Raw genomic sequence first — 17,472 nt, forward strand, 5'->3', positions numbered from 1 at the left:
TTTTGAAATTTGGTGTTTACAAGTTAAAATCCATATTTTTTGCTAGAAAATTACTTAGAGCCCCCAAATATTATATATATTTTTTTAGCAGAGAATCTAGAGAATAAAATGGCGATTGTTGCAATATTTTTTATCACACGGTATTTGCGCAGTGGTGTTTTAAACGCAAATTTTTGGAAAAGGGACACTTTCATGAATTTTAAAAAATCCAAACAGTAAAGTTACCCCAATTTTTTTGTATAATGTGAAAGATGATGTTACGCCGAGTAAATAGATACCAAACATGTCACCCTTTATAATTGCACGCACTCGTGGAATGGCGACAAACTACGGTACCTATGAATTTCCATAGGCAACGCTTTAAAATTTTTTTACGGTTACCAGGTTAGAGCTACAGAGGAGGTCTAGGGCTAGAATTATTGCTCTCGCTCTGACGATCGCGGCGATACCTCACAGGTGTGATTTGAACACCGTTTACATATGCGGGCGCGACTTCCGTATGCGTTTTCTTCGCTGCGCGAGCTCGTGGGGACAGGGGCACGTTAAAAAAATTTTTATTTTTTTTACTTTATAAATTGTGTTTTAAAAACTTTTTTTTTTTTTTTTACTTTTATTGCTGTCACAAGGAATGTAAACATCCCTTGTGACAGTAATAGGTGGTGACAGGTACTCTTTATGGAGGGATGGGGGGGGTCTAAAAGACCCCCCATCCCTCCTTTACACTTCAAAGTATTCAGATCGCCGAAAATGGCGATTCTGAATACGGTGTACTTTTTTAAATTCAGCGCCACTGGCAGCCGAGTAAACGGGAAGTGACGTCATGACGTCGCTTCCGCGTTTACAACAAGAAGGCTGGAACGAAGCCGCTCACAGCTTCGTTCCAGCCCGCCCCCAGCCGCCGAAAGTACCCGATTGGACACCGGCGGGAGGGGGGGGGTGGGGGTGTCCCCTCCCGCTCCTCCGGTATAACAACCGAGCGGCTTTTAGCCGCATCGGTTGTTATACACGGGTAGCCGATCGCCCGCTGTAAACAACGGTACCGGGATGATGCCTGCAGCTGCGGGCATCATCCCGGTATAACCCCGGAAAGCCGAGTACGCATATGTGCGTACGGTCGGCGGGAAGGGGTTAAAGTATGTCATTAACTTGCTTGTTGTTTTTTTTTTTTTTTTGAAGACTTCATTAGCACTTTAATTGCTGATAGATCACTTTTGCATGTATAACATTAAAAAGTGCACACACTGTTTAAAACCAATAATGCACTGTCTCCCTCTGTTCTGTACATTATTTACTGTTGCTGAAGGGGAAAGAAAGCAACAGGAATGACAGACTGTGGAGGGAACACAGATTAGGATGGAGAAATGAAAAGCAGGTGAGGCGACAAACTCTGCTGCCAGGGACCCACAAAAGTGTTACACTTACAAGGATAGTGTCTTATTGTATCTCCCTGATATTCTCCCTGTGCATGTGAGAGGCAATGTCCCAGGCATTTGTTAGAAGGGGAAAACAGGCCAAGCTGACTGGTTTTCACTTAGGTGATTATTGTGGGAGGGGGTACCTGTCACAAAAAAGTAGCCAAAAAAAAAAAGTATTGAAACAAGGGTATGAATAGTACTTTCATTTTAAAGTGATTGCCTGCTTTAGTGAAACTTACCGTCAAGTATTATTAGCAGTATTTCCAGGACAGCATTCCTATATCCCACCCATTGTTTTTACTATTGGCATTAAATTTGTTTTTCTCACTTACTTGGTGGTGGTTCCATCTATTGGGCAAAAATTGAAGGGTGAGGTTGGGAGGGTCTTTTACCTACTTTTCTGATTGGTTCCTCAATCTACTGAAAACACAATCATTTTTCAGGTGACTGTCCTGGAAATCCTAGAGTTTTCTAGGATTAGGCAATTGGCCCTGACAGGACACTCGTTGGATAGTTCTTTGGGAAATTGTTAGATATTGGAGAAACACTGTTTTAGCAGGAACCAATCATTTTTCAGGTGACTGTCCTGGAAAGACTACTACAAGCACCTAGGTTCTCTCTGGAAATAGGAACATCTCTGCTAATACAGGCAAATTGGTGGCTCTAATGTGCATCTTATGTAGTAAGCAGTATAAATGGTAAATCCAGCATTGTTTGTATCTATAAATAACAAAAACAAAAAAGAAAACAAATATTTTTGTGGGTTTTAACGTAGAATTTTATTGAAAAATTAAAACTGCATTGCATATCATTTTAATAGTTAAACATTTCTTTTCAAGTCACAGGATAGAAAGAGTTCATTGATCACACCACAACCATATCTCTCACTTACCACACATACTGTGACCTGACAAAACCAAATATGGCAGTGTAACTATTGCTACGATCCCTGACGTTCCTCCTGAGACAACATGGACTTCTGTCTGTTATCAGCCTGTAAGTGTGCCTTCCTCTACTCTGCCTTTTCCAACACATTGCTTTAAATGCCAAAAAGGAGCAAGTTTGTTATCCTGACTAGTCATTAGTGGAAATTCTGGTATTTCTTTGTGGTTGTGATAAAGTTTGAAACATGAAGTCATAAATTATAATATAATAACTATAATTAGGTATAAAAAAAAAAAATAAAATTAATTTCCCCACGATTCACTATCGCTCGATTCCGCAAGTGTTCCAATTTACTATCGCTGTTTTCTAGCTGGTCTAAAACCACTTATGACGTAAAGGGACACTTTTTGGTTGCCATGGACAAAATTATATATAGTGCAGGTAGGGCACTGGACAAAAGGGAGGTGAAAATGATTTGATAGAGTAATGTAATCTGTAAGATTATAGTGTACTGTAGGTGTTATTTTTTTTGTACCTTTTGAATTTGCCGCCGGGCTCCGGCCCCATGTGTCGCGACGCTCGCAGGGTAATGGAGGCCGGCACACAGAGCATCAGGCAGGGGACATAGCCTAAGGAATGGTGGAAAAAACTTGCGCTAATGAGCAAAACACAGTGAGTCAAAAGATTACTTAAATTCACAAAAATGCAGCTGCAACAAAAAACTCCAAATATCCATAGAGTACCAAAGCATATATATTAAAATTTGTGCGCTAGCAGAAGTAATACAATTAGGAAGCTCCTAGGAGGTAATATCCGGAGCCGCAATATATATGAATCCCAGCACAAGAAAATACCAAAACAATAAATACAAATAGTGCATTAAAACATAATGGAAAATGGAAAATGAAAAAATATATATATCAGAAAAAAGTGAATATTCTGAAAATAAGATATAACACTCAATCATCTAAAAGACACCTATATTTAGTCCATGAACAGGCTTAGCACAAAAAAAAAAAAAGAAAGAAAGAAAACGTTCCTTTGGTGTGTCACATCAAAAACCAGAAAAGTGATAAGATGTGAAAAACGCTTCCAAACACCCACTGAATGCAGAAGAGGAGTAATGGATGTACCCTTACCCCATTCGTTGGACCTCCTCTATGGCAAGGTCATATGCGCTTGCAGATATAGCCCTCTGCAGGGACAGATGGAATGTTGATGTCCGGGTCCTGTCAGCGTGCACCACCGACTCAAAGTTGATCCGACTGATCCAACTGTCCCGTGCCCCGTAGAAGACGTCACGTATGACGAAACATGTAGGGCGTGGCCTCGCAGTGCTTGCCATCACGTGTTCTTTATTCTTTGATTGCACGGGCGTTTAGCCTTTGTTTTTATGCCGCCTTTTTAAACGTTTTTCATATTGGAACCTTTTTGTACATTTACCTGTGGTTTATTTTAACCAATAAATCCCTAATATTACTACACCATTGGAGTCGTTTTCCCCTTCTTTTCTTAAATATGGATCCTCCCAATCCTGAGTCTCCCTCCTGATGCTGGAACAGTTGGATCAGTCGGATCAACTTTGAGTCGGTGGTGCACGCTGACAGGACCCGGACATCAACATTCCATCTGTCCCTGCAGAGGGCTATATCTGCAAGCGCATATGACCTTGCCATAGAGGAGGTCCAACGAATGGGGTAAGGGTACATCCATTACTCCTCTTCTGCAATCAATGGGTGTTTGGAAGCGTTTTTCACATCTTATCACTTTTCTGGTTTTTGATGTGACACACCAAAGGAACGTTTTCTTTCTTTCTTTTTTCTTTTTTTTTTTTTGTGCTAAGCCTGTTCATGGACTGAATATAGGTGTCTTTTAGATGATTGAGTGTTATATCTTATTTTCAGAATATTCACTTTTTTCTGATTATATATATATATTTTTTCACATTTTTTCATTTTCCATTATGTTTTAATGCACTATTTGTATTTATTGTTTTGGTATTTTCTTGTGCTGGGATTCATATATATTGCGGCTCCGGATATTACCTCTAGGAGCTTCCTAATTGTATTACTTCTGCTAGCGCACAAATTTTAATTTATAGGGGACATAGCCTGCAGACACAGCGGGGGGGATATCGAAGAATCCTGGTGACAAGGTAAGTAACCTGGACCAGGATTCTGCAATGCAATCCCGAGTGTGGCTCGGGAATGCCGCTAATAGTACTGAAATTTGTCATTATGCCTTGGGGGGGGGGGGGGGGGCGCGACTACTCCCATTGGATGGCTCCCCATCTTTGGAACTCTGGCACCTTAGAAATTTTGTGTCATGTTATATAGTAACAATGTTTTTTTTTTCCCCATTGTGATTGTAATTTTGTTTTCATACCTTTTTTTCTGTTAATGTATATATTTTTTCTTGTATTGTTTTGTTCAAATTTAAAATAAAAACAGATTATAAAAAAAATAAATCTAAAATAAAATGGGCAATGGGGGGTTGGTTTACTAAAACTGGAGAGTGCAAAATCTGGTACAGCTCTGCACAGAAACCAATCAGCTTCCAGGTTTTTTGTCAAAGTTTTATTGAACAAGCTGACATTAGAAACTGGTTGCCTACCATGCACAGCTACTGTATACCAGATTTTGCAGTCTTCAGTTTTAGCAAATCATCCCCAATGTCTATTCATACTGTACACTGACAGCAACAGTATGTCCATGGGGGAATTCCATTACTTAGCCGTTTATTTTTCGACACCATAACTGGCTCCTGGATTCCAGGTGGAAAGTCAAGGACTCCATGCTCCACTTGGTTTATTTAAACTGGAGTACTGTAGTACTGATTTGATATCTTCAACATGCTGGTATTTTCTGTTGACTAATCATAAGAGTTTTCTAGGATTAGGCAATTGGCCCTAATAGGACAGTCATTGGATTGTTAGTTCTTTGGGAAATTGTTAGATATTGGAGAAACACTGTTTTAGCAGTATTGTTACATATTATACATTCAGATGTTACTTGTATGTGATGGGATTGTTCCCATTTACTGGAATGTTGAGATACTGACCTCTCTCCTTTGAAGACTATCGCAAAGTCTTCTCGATTGCTGACCTTTTGGTATAAATATTCTGAGAGCTCCAAACATTTGTTGATCTGTTGCTCAAACCCTTCAGTGCCCTGTTTGAAAAAGAAAGACATATCAAATCAATATCTTGTTTTTATTTGTCCTTAACTAAACATGCAGGAGCTGGTGGTTATGTAGTATTACTATTGACATTATCATCATTTTAGATGTGTATCACATAGAGGATTATTGCCGTTAAATTTCATTTCAGGCTTCGTTCACACGTGCGTACCACAGTGTACACTTATGCAAGGGCCGTGTTTGCCTACATAGGGATGTAAGTTGTGTTTAGGGCCATGCGGGTGCCAGGTTTGGAACAGGGGCTGCGTCCCAATTGACATGAATGAGACTGCCTGCATGGGGATTCCAGTGCTCTGTGACCAAGCCCCAGTGATAGCGTTTAGCATACTATGGGGTTGATTTACTGAAGGAAAATAAACTGCGAACTTTGCAAGTGGAGATGCACTCTGCAACGTGCTGTTGCACCAGATTTTAGTAAATGAGAGGAAGCTCTGCTGCGATCATACAATCCATGCAAGCAAAAATGCTGTTTTTTTTGTCTTGCATGCGATTGGGTATTCTTTGCACAGTGGAGCTTTGCCTCATTTACTAATCTCTGGAGCAACTACACTTGCAAAGTGCAGTCTATTTGCCTTTTGTAGATCATCCCCTATGTATATGGACTTTTGTTTGCTGTATGAAGATTATGTGGCAAAAATAGGCCAGAGTTTGTGTTTAGGATTTTATGAGTTTGCCATAAGAAGCGTTGTGCATGTTTTCTTCTTGGTGTCCTGTGTCCCAGCTAAACTCTGAAAATCACTTTATATACCTTTGCTTTATACATGAGCCAGAATTTAAATATAGCTACATGGCGACCACATTGTATTGCTTCATCTCCTGTGTCATATGATATGTTGTACTGCTTGTCTTGTTGGAAGAGATATCCTGCGCACATCTGATTGCATCCTTGAAGAATACCCTAGTGAATTAAAAAATAGGAAAAAAAATAAAATACTAATTATTTTAGGTAACGTCAGTTTGCTAAAGAATGGAAACTGAAGTGTAGCCAATTTACATAACCACTAAAAAATGCTTTAAATGTGTATTTTGTTATCAAAGTAAACAGAGAGAACTGTATTGTCTGCTTTTTATATTGTAAAGCACTGCATACACTGTTGGCGCTATATAAATCCTGTATGATAATAATACTATGCTGTATATAAAGTTGTTTTATGTATTTTAAGACTTCGGTAACACCACTGAGGTGCGGTCGATTGTGTGCATTCTTTTTTGCACATTGCTGTGTGTCGCATTTGGGGCAGAGCATTTATTTCAAAGGGCTGCTCTATGTGTGATAAATGCACAAAAAAAGATGACTGCATCATTTTAAAAATTGCACTGCGGTACCATATGTATTGACATAAGTGAACAGGCACAGATTAGTGAGATGTGTGGGGTACCATTCAGAACTCATGGCACTGTCATACATCTGTAAAACAGCAACGCATTTTGAGCACTGCGGGAAAGTGTGCGATTCTGCCTGTGTTCCGCAATGCAACAAGTGTGAACAAAGCCTAAGTCTTATAAACTGTTTGTTGGCTTTTTTTGTTTTGTTCAATTAATGAACCTAACAAAACCATTAATGTCAAATGTCTGAAATTGTCAACCCCAACTATTAGAGCCTTGTTCATTTTCAGTTTAAGAGTACAGTAATTGCTGATCAGTACCAATCAGAGACTCAGATGTCACCTTAAGTCTGACAGTTGCTGGTCTGTCAACTTTGTTACCTAACACACTCTGGGGATTTCATAAAGAGAATCTACAACACCTTTTATAATTGCACACACACGTTCTGTAATATCAAATGTTTCAAAGCAGCCCGGCATAAAATTACCTGGCAAAGAGACTGCTGGGTTTAGAGGAACAGAGACGAGGGAATGATTTATTTGTGGGGTTAATACAGGAACTGTGGGTAAACACGAGGAGAAGAAAAACCACACACAAAGTGAGAGCTATACAATACATATTAGTATAATGGATGGAGACTATTCTGAAATGCACATGATCCGGTCACAAAACAACAAAATTATCAAATAAAAAAAACAAAAAAACATATGGATTGGAAGCAATTACAAACATTTTTTTTTTGCTGTTCAGAAAACTTTAGATGCACTCAGTTAAAGGAGTAGGTCATGACTAGCTCACAATTTCACATATCAATTGTTGAAGTATCTTTAAACATTGCTGAATAATTCTGAAAAACTGCTAACTTCTGTAGTTAAAGCGGTGCTCCAGGCGTTTTTCTTTTCTTTTTTTTTTTTTTTTAAAGTCAGCAACTATAAACACTGCACTGTAGCTGCTGACTTTTACCCACATGCCGACTGGGCCATAGCCGAAAGATGGCTATAGTGCAGTCGGCTTATTCTGGGAGGGCGTCCATGGACGTCCTCACAGAATCACGCTCCCGCGCGCCCCCGGGAATGTCTGTGACTGTCGGGTCCTCAGGACCCGATGCGTCACAGAACGGGGTAAAGGGCCAATCGCAGAGGCCCTTTACCACATGATCGCTCCCGTCCAATGACGGAGCGATCACTTGTCAACAAACCGGAGCTTGTCCGGTGCAGCTCCTCCCCTCTCTTCGCACTGATCAGTACAGCGTGTGAGGAGAGGAAGGAGCCGAGTGCAGCAGCGCTGTGGGCTGTCTCTGGAGTGCCCACAGTGCTGATCTGTGCCCATCCATGCTCCACATGTGCTAAAAACATGCCTCATATGTGCCCATCCATGCGCCACATGTGCTGAAAACATGCCTTATATGTGTCCATCTATACTCCATCCATCCATGGCTCATCCGTGCTCCATCCCTGGCTCATCCGTGCTCCATCCATCCGTGCTCATCCATTCTCCATCCCTGGCTCATCCATGCGCCATCCATCCCTGGCTCATCCCTGCTCAATCTGTGCTCATCCATTCTCCATCCATCCCTGCCTCATCCATCCCTGGTCATAGATTCTCCATCCCTCCCTGGCTCATCCGTGCTCCATCCAGCCGTGGCTCATCCATGTTTATCCATGCTCCATCCGTGCTCATCCATGGCTCATTCATGTTCATCCATGCCTCATCTGTGCTCATCCTTGCCACAGCCATGCCACATCAGTGCTCATCCATGCTGCATTCTTGCCACTACAGTGCCCATCAGTGAATCACAAAAGTGTAATAGGTAGTCAAATTAGATTTGAAATTTAAGTCCCTGATGGCGCTCCCTGCATGTTGGTCCTCTGTATGTGGACAGGCTGTGTAAAAGTCTCATATGTGGTATCGCCATACCGGAGGAGAAGCAGAATATATATTGGGGTGTCATTTTTGCTATGTGTTAGAAATATCCTATAAATGGACAACTTTGTGTAAAAAAAAAAAAAAAAAAAAAAAATAATATGAGTTTTCATTATCTTTCCACGTTTTCCAAAAACTTGTGTAAAAAAAAAATAAAAATGACATGTTCAAAAGACTCCTTATGCCTTATAGAATATATGTTGGGGTGTTTACTTTCCAAAATGGGGTCATTTTGTGGACGTTTCCATTGTCCTGGCTTCCAGGGCCTTCAAAAATGTAAGAGGTAGTCAAAAAATGAAATGTGTAATTTATGTCCCTAGGACGCCTGACGGTGCTCCCTGCATGTTGGGCCTCTGTATGTGGCCACGCTGTGTAAAAGTCTCACACATGTGGTATCGCCATACTCAGGAGGAGCAGTAGGATGCGTTTTGGGGTATACATATGCTGTGTGAGAGAAATAACCTGTTAATATGACAATTCATAAAAAAAAAAAAAAAAAAGGAAAAGAAAATCTTCATGTTGCAAAGAATTGTGGGAAAAAACACTCACCATGCCTCTTACGAAATACCTTAGATTGTCTACTTTCCAAGAAGGGTTATTTGGGGGGTATTTTTACTTTCCTGGCTTCTTGGCCAAAATTCATTAAGAAAAATGACTAATTTGCTAAATTTTTAAAGCAAAACAAGCTGTCCTGAGGCCTGGCAGAGCATCACCAGGGATGAAACCCAGCATCTGGTGATGTCTATGCGTTCCAGACTTCAGGCTGTAATTGACTGCAAAGGATTTGCAACCAAGTATTAAAAAGTGAAAGTTTGATGGATGATTGTTAATTTGTCCCATTACTTTTGGTCCCTTATAAAGTGGGAGGCACATATACAAACTGTTGTAATTCCTACACCGTTCACCTGATTTGGATGTAAATACCCTCAAATTAAAGCTGAAAGTCTGCAGTTAAAGCGCATCTTGTTTCATTTCAAATCCATCTTGGTGGTGTATAGAGCCAAAAAGATTAGCATTGTGTCGATGTCCCAATATTTATGGACCTGACTGTACATACCCTGGTGATTTTCGCCTGATAACATGCACACAAGTTGACACAAAGGGGTTTGAATGGCTATTAAAAAGGTAACCATCCTCACCTGTGATCGGTTTGGTGTGTGTGTGTGTGTGTGTAAAAGGTAAATGAGTTTCTGGAAAGCAAAAGAATTGTCAAAGGATCTGTGAGAAAACCCCGTTAGACTTACCGGTAAGGGTATTTCCAGGACAGCTACTTGAGAGATGATTGGCTCTGCCCTCTAAAGGAAACACAAATCAGATACAATTTAAAAGGCCCCTCCCTTTCCTCTGACCCTCAGTTGTTTAGAAGATCAAGTAACCTCCACCAAAAGTGCACTCGGCAGAGGGAAAAAAAAAAAAAAAAAAAAAAACAGAAAATCATATAAAAACCCCACCACCAGGTAAACGAGGTCGACCAGTGAAAAAAATAGAAAAGGGTGGGAATATAGACGCTGTCCTGGAAGGTTCCTGGAAATACCATTACCAGTAAGTCTAACAGGGGTTTTCCCCCCCTCACCTTCCAGAACAGCTACTTGAGAGGATAAGCAAGATTCTATACCTTAGGGAGGGATGACAGCCTGAAGCACTTTCCTACCAAAGGAGAGGTCCTGGCTGGAAAGCATCTGAACTCTATAATGTTTGCCAAATGCATGAGAAAAGGACCAGACGGCATTTTTAGAAATTTCTTCCCATGATGCCCCTGCTCTTTCTGCCCATGATGTGGCCATGGATCTCGTTGAATGGGCCCTAATTCTAGAAGGAGGGGTGTGAACTGACGCTTTGTATGCCTCACAGATAGATCCCCTAATCCACCTAGCAATAGAACTTTTAGACCAGGGCTCTTAAACTCAAATTGCCTGAGGGCCACATGACAAGTATTCATATCCCATGGGGGCCGCATGCAAACTTTCAAACTTCAAAAGCAATAAACTATATACAGTTGTAGTTACTGCTTGCTACCAGTCACTGCTTACTGCCAGATGCTTGGCAGTGTTTGCTCTGTGCTAGATGAGCCAAGTTTGCTTTAAGTGAGTTAGCAGTTGAGACCATAACAAAAGAGGCGCAGGCGCATTATTAAACCCAGCACTGATGTCAGCAAAACGCATTGTTAAACCCAGCACAGCCCCCCACACACAGATTTCTACCCCAGTCACCCCACTAAGGACTATGGGAAAAAGACACATATAGAAGAGACAAAGTGAGCTGCACACCCCAAAATTAAGTATTGTATAAGGAAGGATTTTCCCCAATGGGGCTTTAAAACAGCAATATGCAAAATCAAGAAGAGTAGTCTAATAAATATACGAGTATTTTATTGAAAACCCATATTCAGTAACATGGTTGGATGGGTTAGACTAGGTACATACCAAATCTGGTCCAATAACACAATTCATATTCCACAATACAGTAAAAACACAAATGCACATCATTTGTTCATCAACATTGCACAGTAAAAAAAAACATTGTACATGTCATTACATTCCATCATATTGTAGAGTATACAAGCCCCGACGCGTTTCGACCTTAATACGGTCTCGTCAGTGGGACAAATAGATCTAAAAAATATATATTACATATGTACATAATTAGAGAAATATATCATCCTTCATCACATTAAATGAATTGAGACGGCAAGCCTTTACCATTTAAAGGTGGAATAGAGGTTATATATTCCAAGATAGGAGGAAACGTTGGAGAAGCCGGAGGGCCGCCACCCCCCCGTTGAAGAGGAGATGACCCGAAGGGGCTTGCAAAGAGCCACACTGTACGCGCCCTCCAAGGGGTGAGGGAGCATGCACCTGAAATGAACATCCATAATAGCCATCATCAGTTAAAGGAAAATAGTATTTGTATTAACATGAGTATTTCTAAACATGTATATATTGGGACTGACAAAGGACATGTAGTCTTTGTATAAATGTCTCACGGTAATGGATCCTATGAAAATGACTAAACAAGTTTGGATAGTAATGTAATAAAGGCATTATAGTGGTATAAAAAGAGGAAAAGTGTTTATAATTCATTAATGGTGACGTGAAATGGTGTACTGCAAATTATTGGATGTGATGCTAGGGAACTACATACATTACAACAGTACATTTTCTGGAATTTACACAGCCTTTAATTTATGACTGCCTATGTCGTTTCTTGAGGTGCTAAAATGGCAGGGCAGTACAAAACCCCCACAAATGACCCCATTTTGGAAACTGGACACCCCAAGGAAATTGCTGAGAGGCATGTTGAGCCCATTGAATATTCATTTTTTTTTTGTCCCAAGTGATTGAATAATGACAAAAAAAAAAAAAAAATTACAAAAAGTTGTCACTAAATGATATATTGCTCACACAGGCCATGGGCATATGTGAAATTGCACCCCAAAATACATTTAGCTGCTTCTCCTGAGTATGGGGATACCACATGTGTGGGAATTTTTGGGAGCCTAGCTGCGTACGGGGCCCCGAAAACCAATCACTGCCTTCAGGATTTCTAAGGGCGTAAATTTTTGATTTTACTCCTCACTACCTATCACAGTTTTGAAGGCCATAAAATGCCCAGATGGCATAAAACCCCCCCAAATGACCCCATTTTGGAAAGTAGACACCCCAAGCTATTTGCTTTGAGGCATGTTGAGTCCATGGAATGTTTTATATTTTGACACAAGTTGCAGGAAAGTGACAATTTTTTTTTTTTTTTTTTGCACAAAGTTGTCACTGAATGATATATTGCTCACACAGGCCATGGGCATATGTGGAATTGCACCCCAAAATACATTTAGCTACTTCTCCTGAGTACGGGGATACCACATGTGTGAGACTTTTTGGGAGCCTAGCTGCGTACGGGGCCCCAGAAACCAATCACCGCCTTCAGGATTTCTAAGGGTGTAAATTTTTGATTTCACTCTTCACTGCCTATCACAGTTTCGGAGGCCATGGAATGCCCAGGTGGCACAAACCCCCCCCAAATGACCCCATTTTGGAAAGTAGACACCCCAAGCTATTTGCTGAGAGGCATGGTGAGTATTTTGCAGCTCTCATTTGTTTTTGAAAATAAAGAAAGACAAGAAAAAAATTTTTTTTTTCTTTTTTCAATTTTCAAAACTTTGTGACAAAAAGTGAGGTCTGCAAAATACTCACTATACCTCTCAGCAAATAGCTTGGGATGTCTACTTTCCAAAATGGGGTCATTTGGGGGGGTTTTGTGCCACCTGGGCATTCCATGGCCTCCGAAACTGTGATAGGCAGTGAAGAGTGAAATCAAAAATTTACGGCCTTAGAAAGCCTGAAGGCGGTGCTTGGTTTTCGGGGTCCCGTACGCGGCTAGGCTCCCAAAAAGTCTCACACATGTGGTATCCCCGTACTCAGGAGAAGCAACAGAATGTATTTTGGGGTGTAATTTCACATATTCCCATGGCATGTTTGAGTAATATATCATTTAGTGACAACTTTGTGCAAAAAAAAAAAAATTGTCTCTTTCCCGCAACTTGTGTCACAATATAAAATATTCCATGGACTCCACATGACTCAGCAAATAGCTTGGGGTGTCTACTCACCAAAACGCTCCAAAAAAACTGTTAGCGATCGCAGGGATCAGGCCTGACTCTGCGAATGCTGCAGTTATGCGTTTAGTGTTTTGTAAGTGACAGTGATCGATCGATCGATACTGCACTTGGGTGGGCTGGGCCAGGCCGAGGGGAAAAACGCAGGTGCTAGCAGGTATCTGGGCTGATCCCGCTAACACTGCGTTTTTGGGAACCCTAAACTGCTGGGGACGCTAGTATAGATCTGATCGGATCAGATATTGATGCGTTCAGATACTATACCACTAAGGGAGGCGTATGCTGCATGCATGGGTGTTAGCGGTACTGGCGCTAAGCTGACGCTGTCTGGGGCGACGCATATCACCGCCGGGCGATCAGGGTGCTAAACCTTTATTCGGTAATAAACGGCGGGTGCCCTGACACTATAAAAAATAAACGAACTAACCAGCGTCAACCGTAAAGGTTATACGGTGATCAGTGGTGAACTAGGGGTCAATCAAAGGGTTAAAACATTTATTAGATAGTATATGGGGGTCCCTCTCGCTATAAAACGCTGACGCCGAACACTGGTGACGGGGGGTGATCAAGGGGTTAAAACTTTATTAGGGGGGTACCCTAGACCTACAGGGGGCTAACACTCACTGCCCTACCACTTCTAACTGTCACAAACTGACACCATGCAGTAATCAGAAAAAAAAAAAATACTGCTTGGTGTCAGTGTGACAGGGAGGGGTGATTGGGGGGCAATCGGGGGGGGGGGGGGGGGGGGGGGGGGTTGGGGGTGTAATGTGTACCTGGCATGTTCTACTGTGTGTGTGTTGTGCACTCACATGTCTTCTATCCTCGGCGCCGGAACGGAAACTGCCGAGCCGAGGAGAGATGACATCACATCCTCTGCCTGTAAGTACTACACACAGGCAGGGGAGGATTCCCATTGGCTGGGAGCGATCGCGAGGGGGGGGGGGCCACGATCGGATGGCCTCCCCCTCGCCTCTCAACGCTCCCAGACAAATGGCGACCGCCGCAGGCACCGGGGGGGGGGGGGGGGGGTTTCGATCGGACCCCCCGCCCGCGGGAGGCAGATCACGTACGGGTACGTGATTCTGCCTGCCCATGCCATTCTGCCGACGTATATCGCCGTTAGGCGGTCGGCAAGTGGTTAAATCAGCTAAATACATTTCATGTGCACCTAAATAAAAGGGCGTGCAGCGTCTTACAGTTTTTTCTTTCTAAAGAAGCCACTTGAGTATAAAAGCCAGAAGCTGCAGACTAGCACTTCCACTACTGGGTCAGAGCTATAGCTCTCTAATCAGTAAAACGTAGGCCCCTTGTTGATTGGACAGCTCTAGCTCAGCAGGGGATGGGTCACTCTCTTCAACATGCCGGACAAGCTTTGTACAGAAAATCTACTGTAAGGCATGAAACACATTTTGTTTTTATGTACTGTATTTAGCAAGCGTTAGCTGAAAGTTCAACTGGGCTTTAATTACTTCAATACAGGAGGCACTTTCACCTCCTTCCTGCCCAGGCCAATTCTCAGCTTCCAGCGCTGTCACACTTTGAATGACAATTGCGAGGTCGTGTAACACCGTAAGAATAGTATAAACTCCCGCGCTTATGGTAAGAAAATACAAAAACATATATAAAGAAATGCAGCCTCTATCAATAAATCCACCCTAAGGTGAAAATAGAAAAATATAGGAAGAAAATGGATAGAAATGGCGCTGTTCTTACTTTAAGATGTTCCAGACCCTCTAAATGCGTGAGTGATTCCTAGTGCTAGTATGTGCTAAAGTGCATAGTGCATAGAATCGTGCAAAAAGAGCTAGCAGTACTGATATCTGACAGTACTGTTTATATGACAAACACTGTTCACACTGTTATATGCTACTATATAGTAATATAGTGTGAGCCTCCTACTCAGAGGACCACCATCTGAAATGAATAAAAGTGGAAAAAACATACAAAATAAAAAAAACATTTGCATGCAAAAATAAAAAGGAGATATATTATATACACACACACACCTGTGCAAAATCCACAAATGTAACCAGTGTATAATAATGCTATAGTGCTGGACTCAACGTGCATATAATGTCCTTAGATACTGGTGTACTACAAAGCCCAAAATAAAGTGACAAAGTGCTCCTTCAGATTTTTATTCAGTGCTTCTTTAAAAAGGTGCCCCATAGGAAACGCACTCACCTCTATTATTCAACCCACAAGGAGGTATTTCACTTTCACAGTATGAGCCACTGTGTAGCGGGGCTAACAGCGCCATTGCATCACTTCCGGTTTTCAGGCCGTGGAGCACAGATCGTTCCGGCTTCCCGATTTTAACCATTCGCTTTGTATTTACTTACTAAATGCGAGTACCCATTGACTATGTGAATAAATACTCTAATGTTTTTGCGGTAATACACTAAGGAGTGTTTTTCTTCTGTATATGTGGGCATTTTAAGAGGCTAGCTGCAAGGAGATCACTTATACCACAGACATAGAAGCAATTTGCAGACACAGGACAACAGGCTTTCCCATTCTGTATGCTACACATGGGAGAGACATCACCAATTTATATCATAGGAATATAATCAAAACTAGTTATCAGACTTTTAAAGATAAAAGCAACGATTACACTACTCCTAGTGTTACAGGTATTCACCATTTAAAGCCCCACTCCAACCAAAATATTTTAGTATAGCAAGGAGGGGTTCAAAAAAAAGTTGAATTGATCTTTAAACACCACCTTAATTTATCCCCTGCTATATGTGCTTCAACTTGGGAGACTGAAAACTATAGAGTTAGGAACACAGTGTACAGAGGAGTGTGTGGCTTTCACATAGATTGGCAAATGTGTGCAACTACCTTTGTCATTTACATACACTGTTGTTTTTTTCTCAGGCTAGCTGGTAAGTGTGCTAGTAAATTTTTTGTTGTTTTGTAACCTGACAAAGGCTGCTCAGATGAGAACAGGGAAGCTCTTTAACAAATTCTAAAACAAAGGCCCCTCCAAAAATATGAATTGTATTCTTCACATTCAAGAAATAAGTGGAAACCCCTCCACTTGAGGAGTCACATGGGTCTCTCCATTTGGACCCCCTGCTGATCCAGCTCGGAGACTTCTGAGTTTTTTTCCAAGGCACAGCTTTGGCTCAGAAATCTAAAGGTAACGGATTTCTAAGCCAGAGCGGAGCCTCCACACAACACTATTTTGTTCTGCCTCTGACACTACAAGATCAACAGGTCTTCCAAGTCGTGCCACCCAGCCAGTTTGTATTAGCCCATAAGTGAATGCATTTTCCCCGTCTTTCCTGAAGTTTGTGTTGGTCTAAACAGAACTATGCTGAACGGAATAAAGTATGAGCCACTACTCCGTTTTAAATTGATCGTAAACCCTTTACAACAACTTTATTCTACAGGCAAGCCTATAAACAAGCCTATAATAAGGCTTACTTGTAGCTACCTGCACGGTTTAGGCGATATCCCCTGTATGTGCCGATTACATCGGCACATGCGCACTGGTGTAAACTGAAGCAATGGCACGTATGTGCCGTTACTTCAGTCTGTGTGCCGTTACCGGCAGCTCCTGCGTGGGAGTGATGCCATTACAGCTCCGGCCAATCACAGTGCAGGAGCCAGGATACCCGGAAGTAACCAAGGGAGAGATGTTGCCGGCCAGAAGGGAAGACGAGGAGGGCTGGGGGGCCTTGGTTCTCGGGTAATTAATGAATAATGAGCTGGTAGGCTATGCCTACTAGCTCATTATGCCTTTGTCTTGCAGGGTTTTTTCCCCCCCAGGGTTTACAACCACTTTAACCACTTAACATCCGTGCTATGGCCGAATGACGGCCACAGCGCGGACCTGAATTCCCGGGAGGCCGTCATATGACGGCCTCCCCTGTGCACTCGCCCTGCAGGGAGCGTGCTGTGATCACCGAGTCACTGAGACTTCGGTGATCATCAATCCAAGTAAGGGGCCGGTCCCGGCCCCTTACCATGTGATCAGCTGTCAGCCAATGACAGCTGATCACATGATGTAAACAAAAGATCGGTAATCGTTTTTTTTTTCTACTCACGCTGACAGCACGATCAGAAAAAAAAGCCGATCACCGGCTCAGATGTGAGGCACAT

At 41.9% G+C, this 17,472-nt stretch overlaps 1 protein-coding gene across 2 annotated transcripts in view; it reads right to left on the reverse strand.

The window, feature by feature from the left end:
- Window positions 1–1,586: 1,586 nt before the first annotated feature.
- The window catches only part of LOC141146999 (glutamate decarboxylase 1-like), a 30,670-nt gene continuing 14,784 nt past the window's right edge, over window positions 1,587–17,472 (reverse strand). Inside the window, exons 3-8 of one of the 2 annotated variants that reach the window (XM_073633913.1) lie at window positions 11,447–11,602; window positions 9,992–10,042; window positions 6,247–6,396; window positions 5,361–5,470; window positions 2,836–2,929; window positions 1,587–2,135 (exon numbers count right to left, since the gene is read on the reverse strand). In XM_073633913.1, coding sequence (XP_073490014.1) covers window positions 2,091–2,135; window positions 2,836–2,929; window positions 5,361–5,470; window positions 6,247–6,396; window positions 9,992–10,042; window positions 11,447–11,449 — 453 coding nt within the window. In that variant the 5' untranslated portion in view covers window positions 11,450–11,602 and the 3' untranslated portion in view covers window positions 1,587–2,090. Of the gene's footprint in view, window positions 2,136–2,180; window positions 2,930–5,360; window positions 5,471–6,246; window positions 6,397–9,991; window positions 10,043–11,446; window positions 11,603–17,472 lie in introns of those variants that run through there. The other variant, XR_012245004.1, reaches the window with a different exon arrangement.

This window comes from Aquarana catesbeiana, linkage group LG06 (assembly GCF_042186555.1).
Source record: "Aquarana catesbeiana isolate 2022-GZ linkage group LG06, ASM4218655v1, whole genome shotgun sequence".
In the NCBI taxonomy this organism is placed as follows: domain Eukaryota; kingdom Metazoa; phylum Chordata; class Amphibia; order Anura; family Ranidae; genus Aquarana; species Aquarana catesbeiana.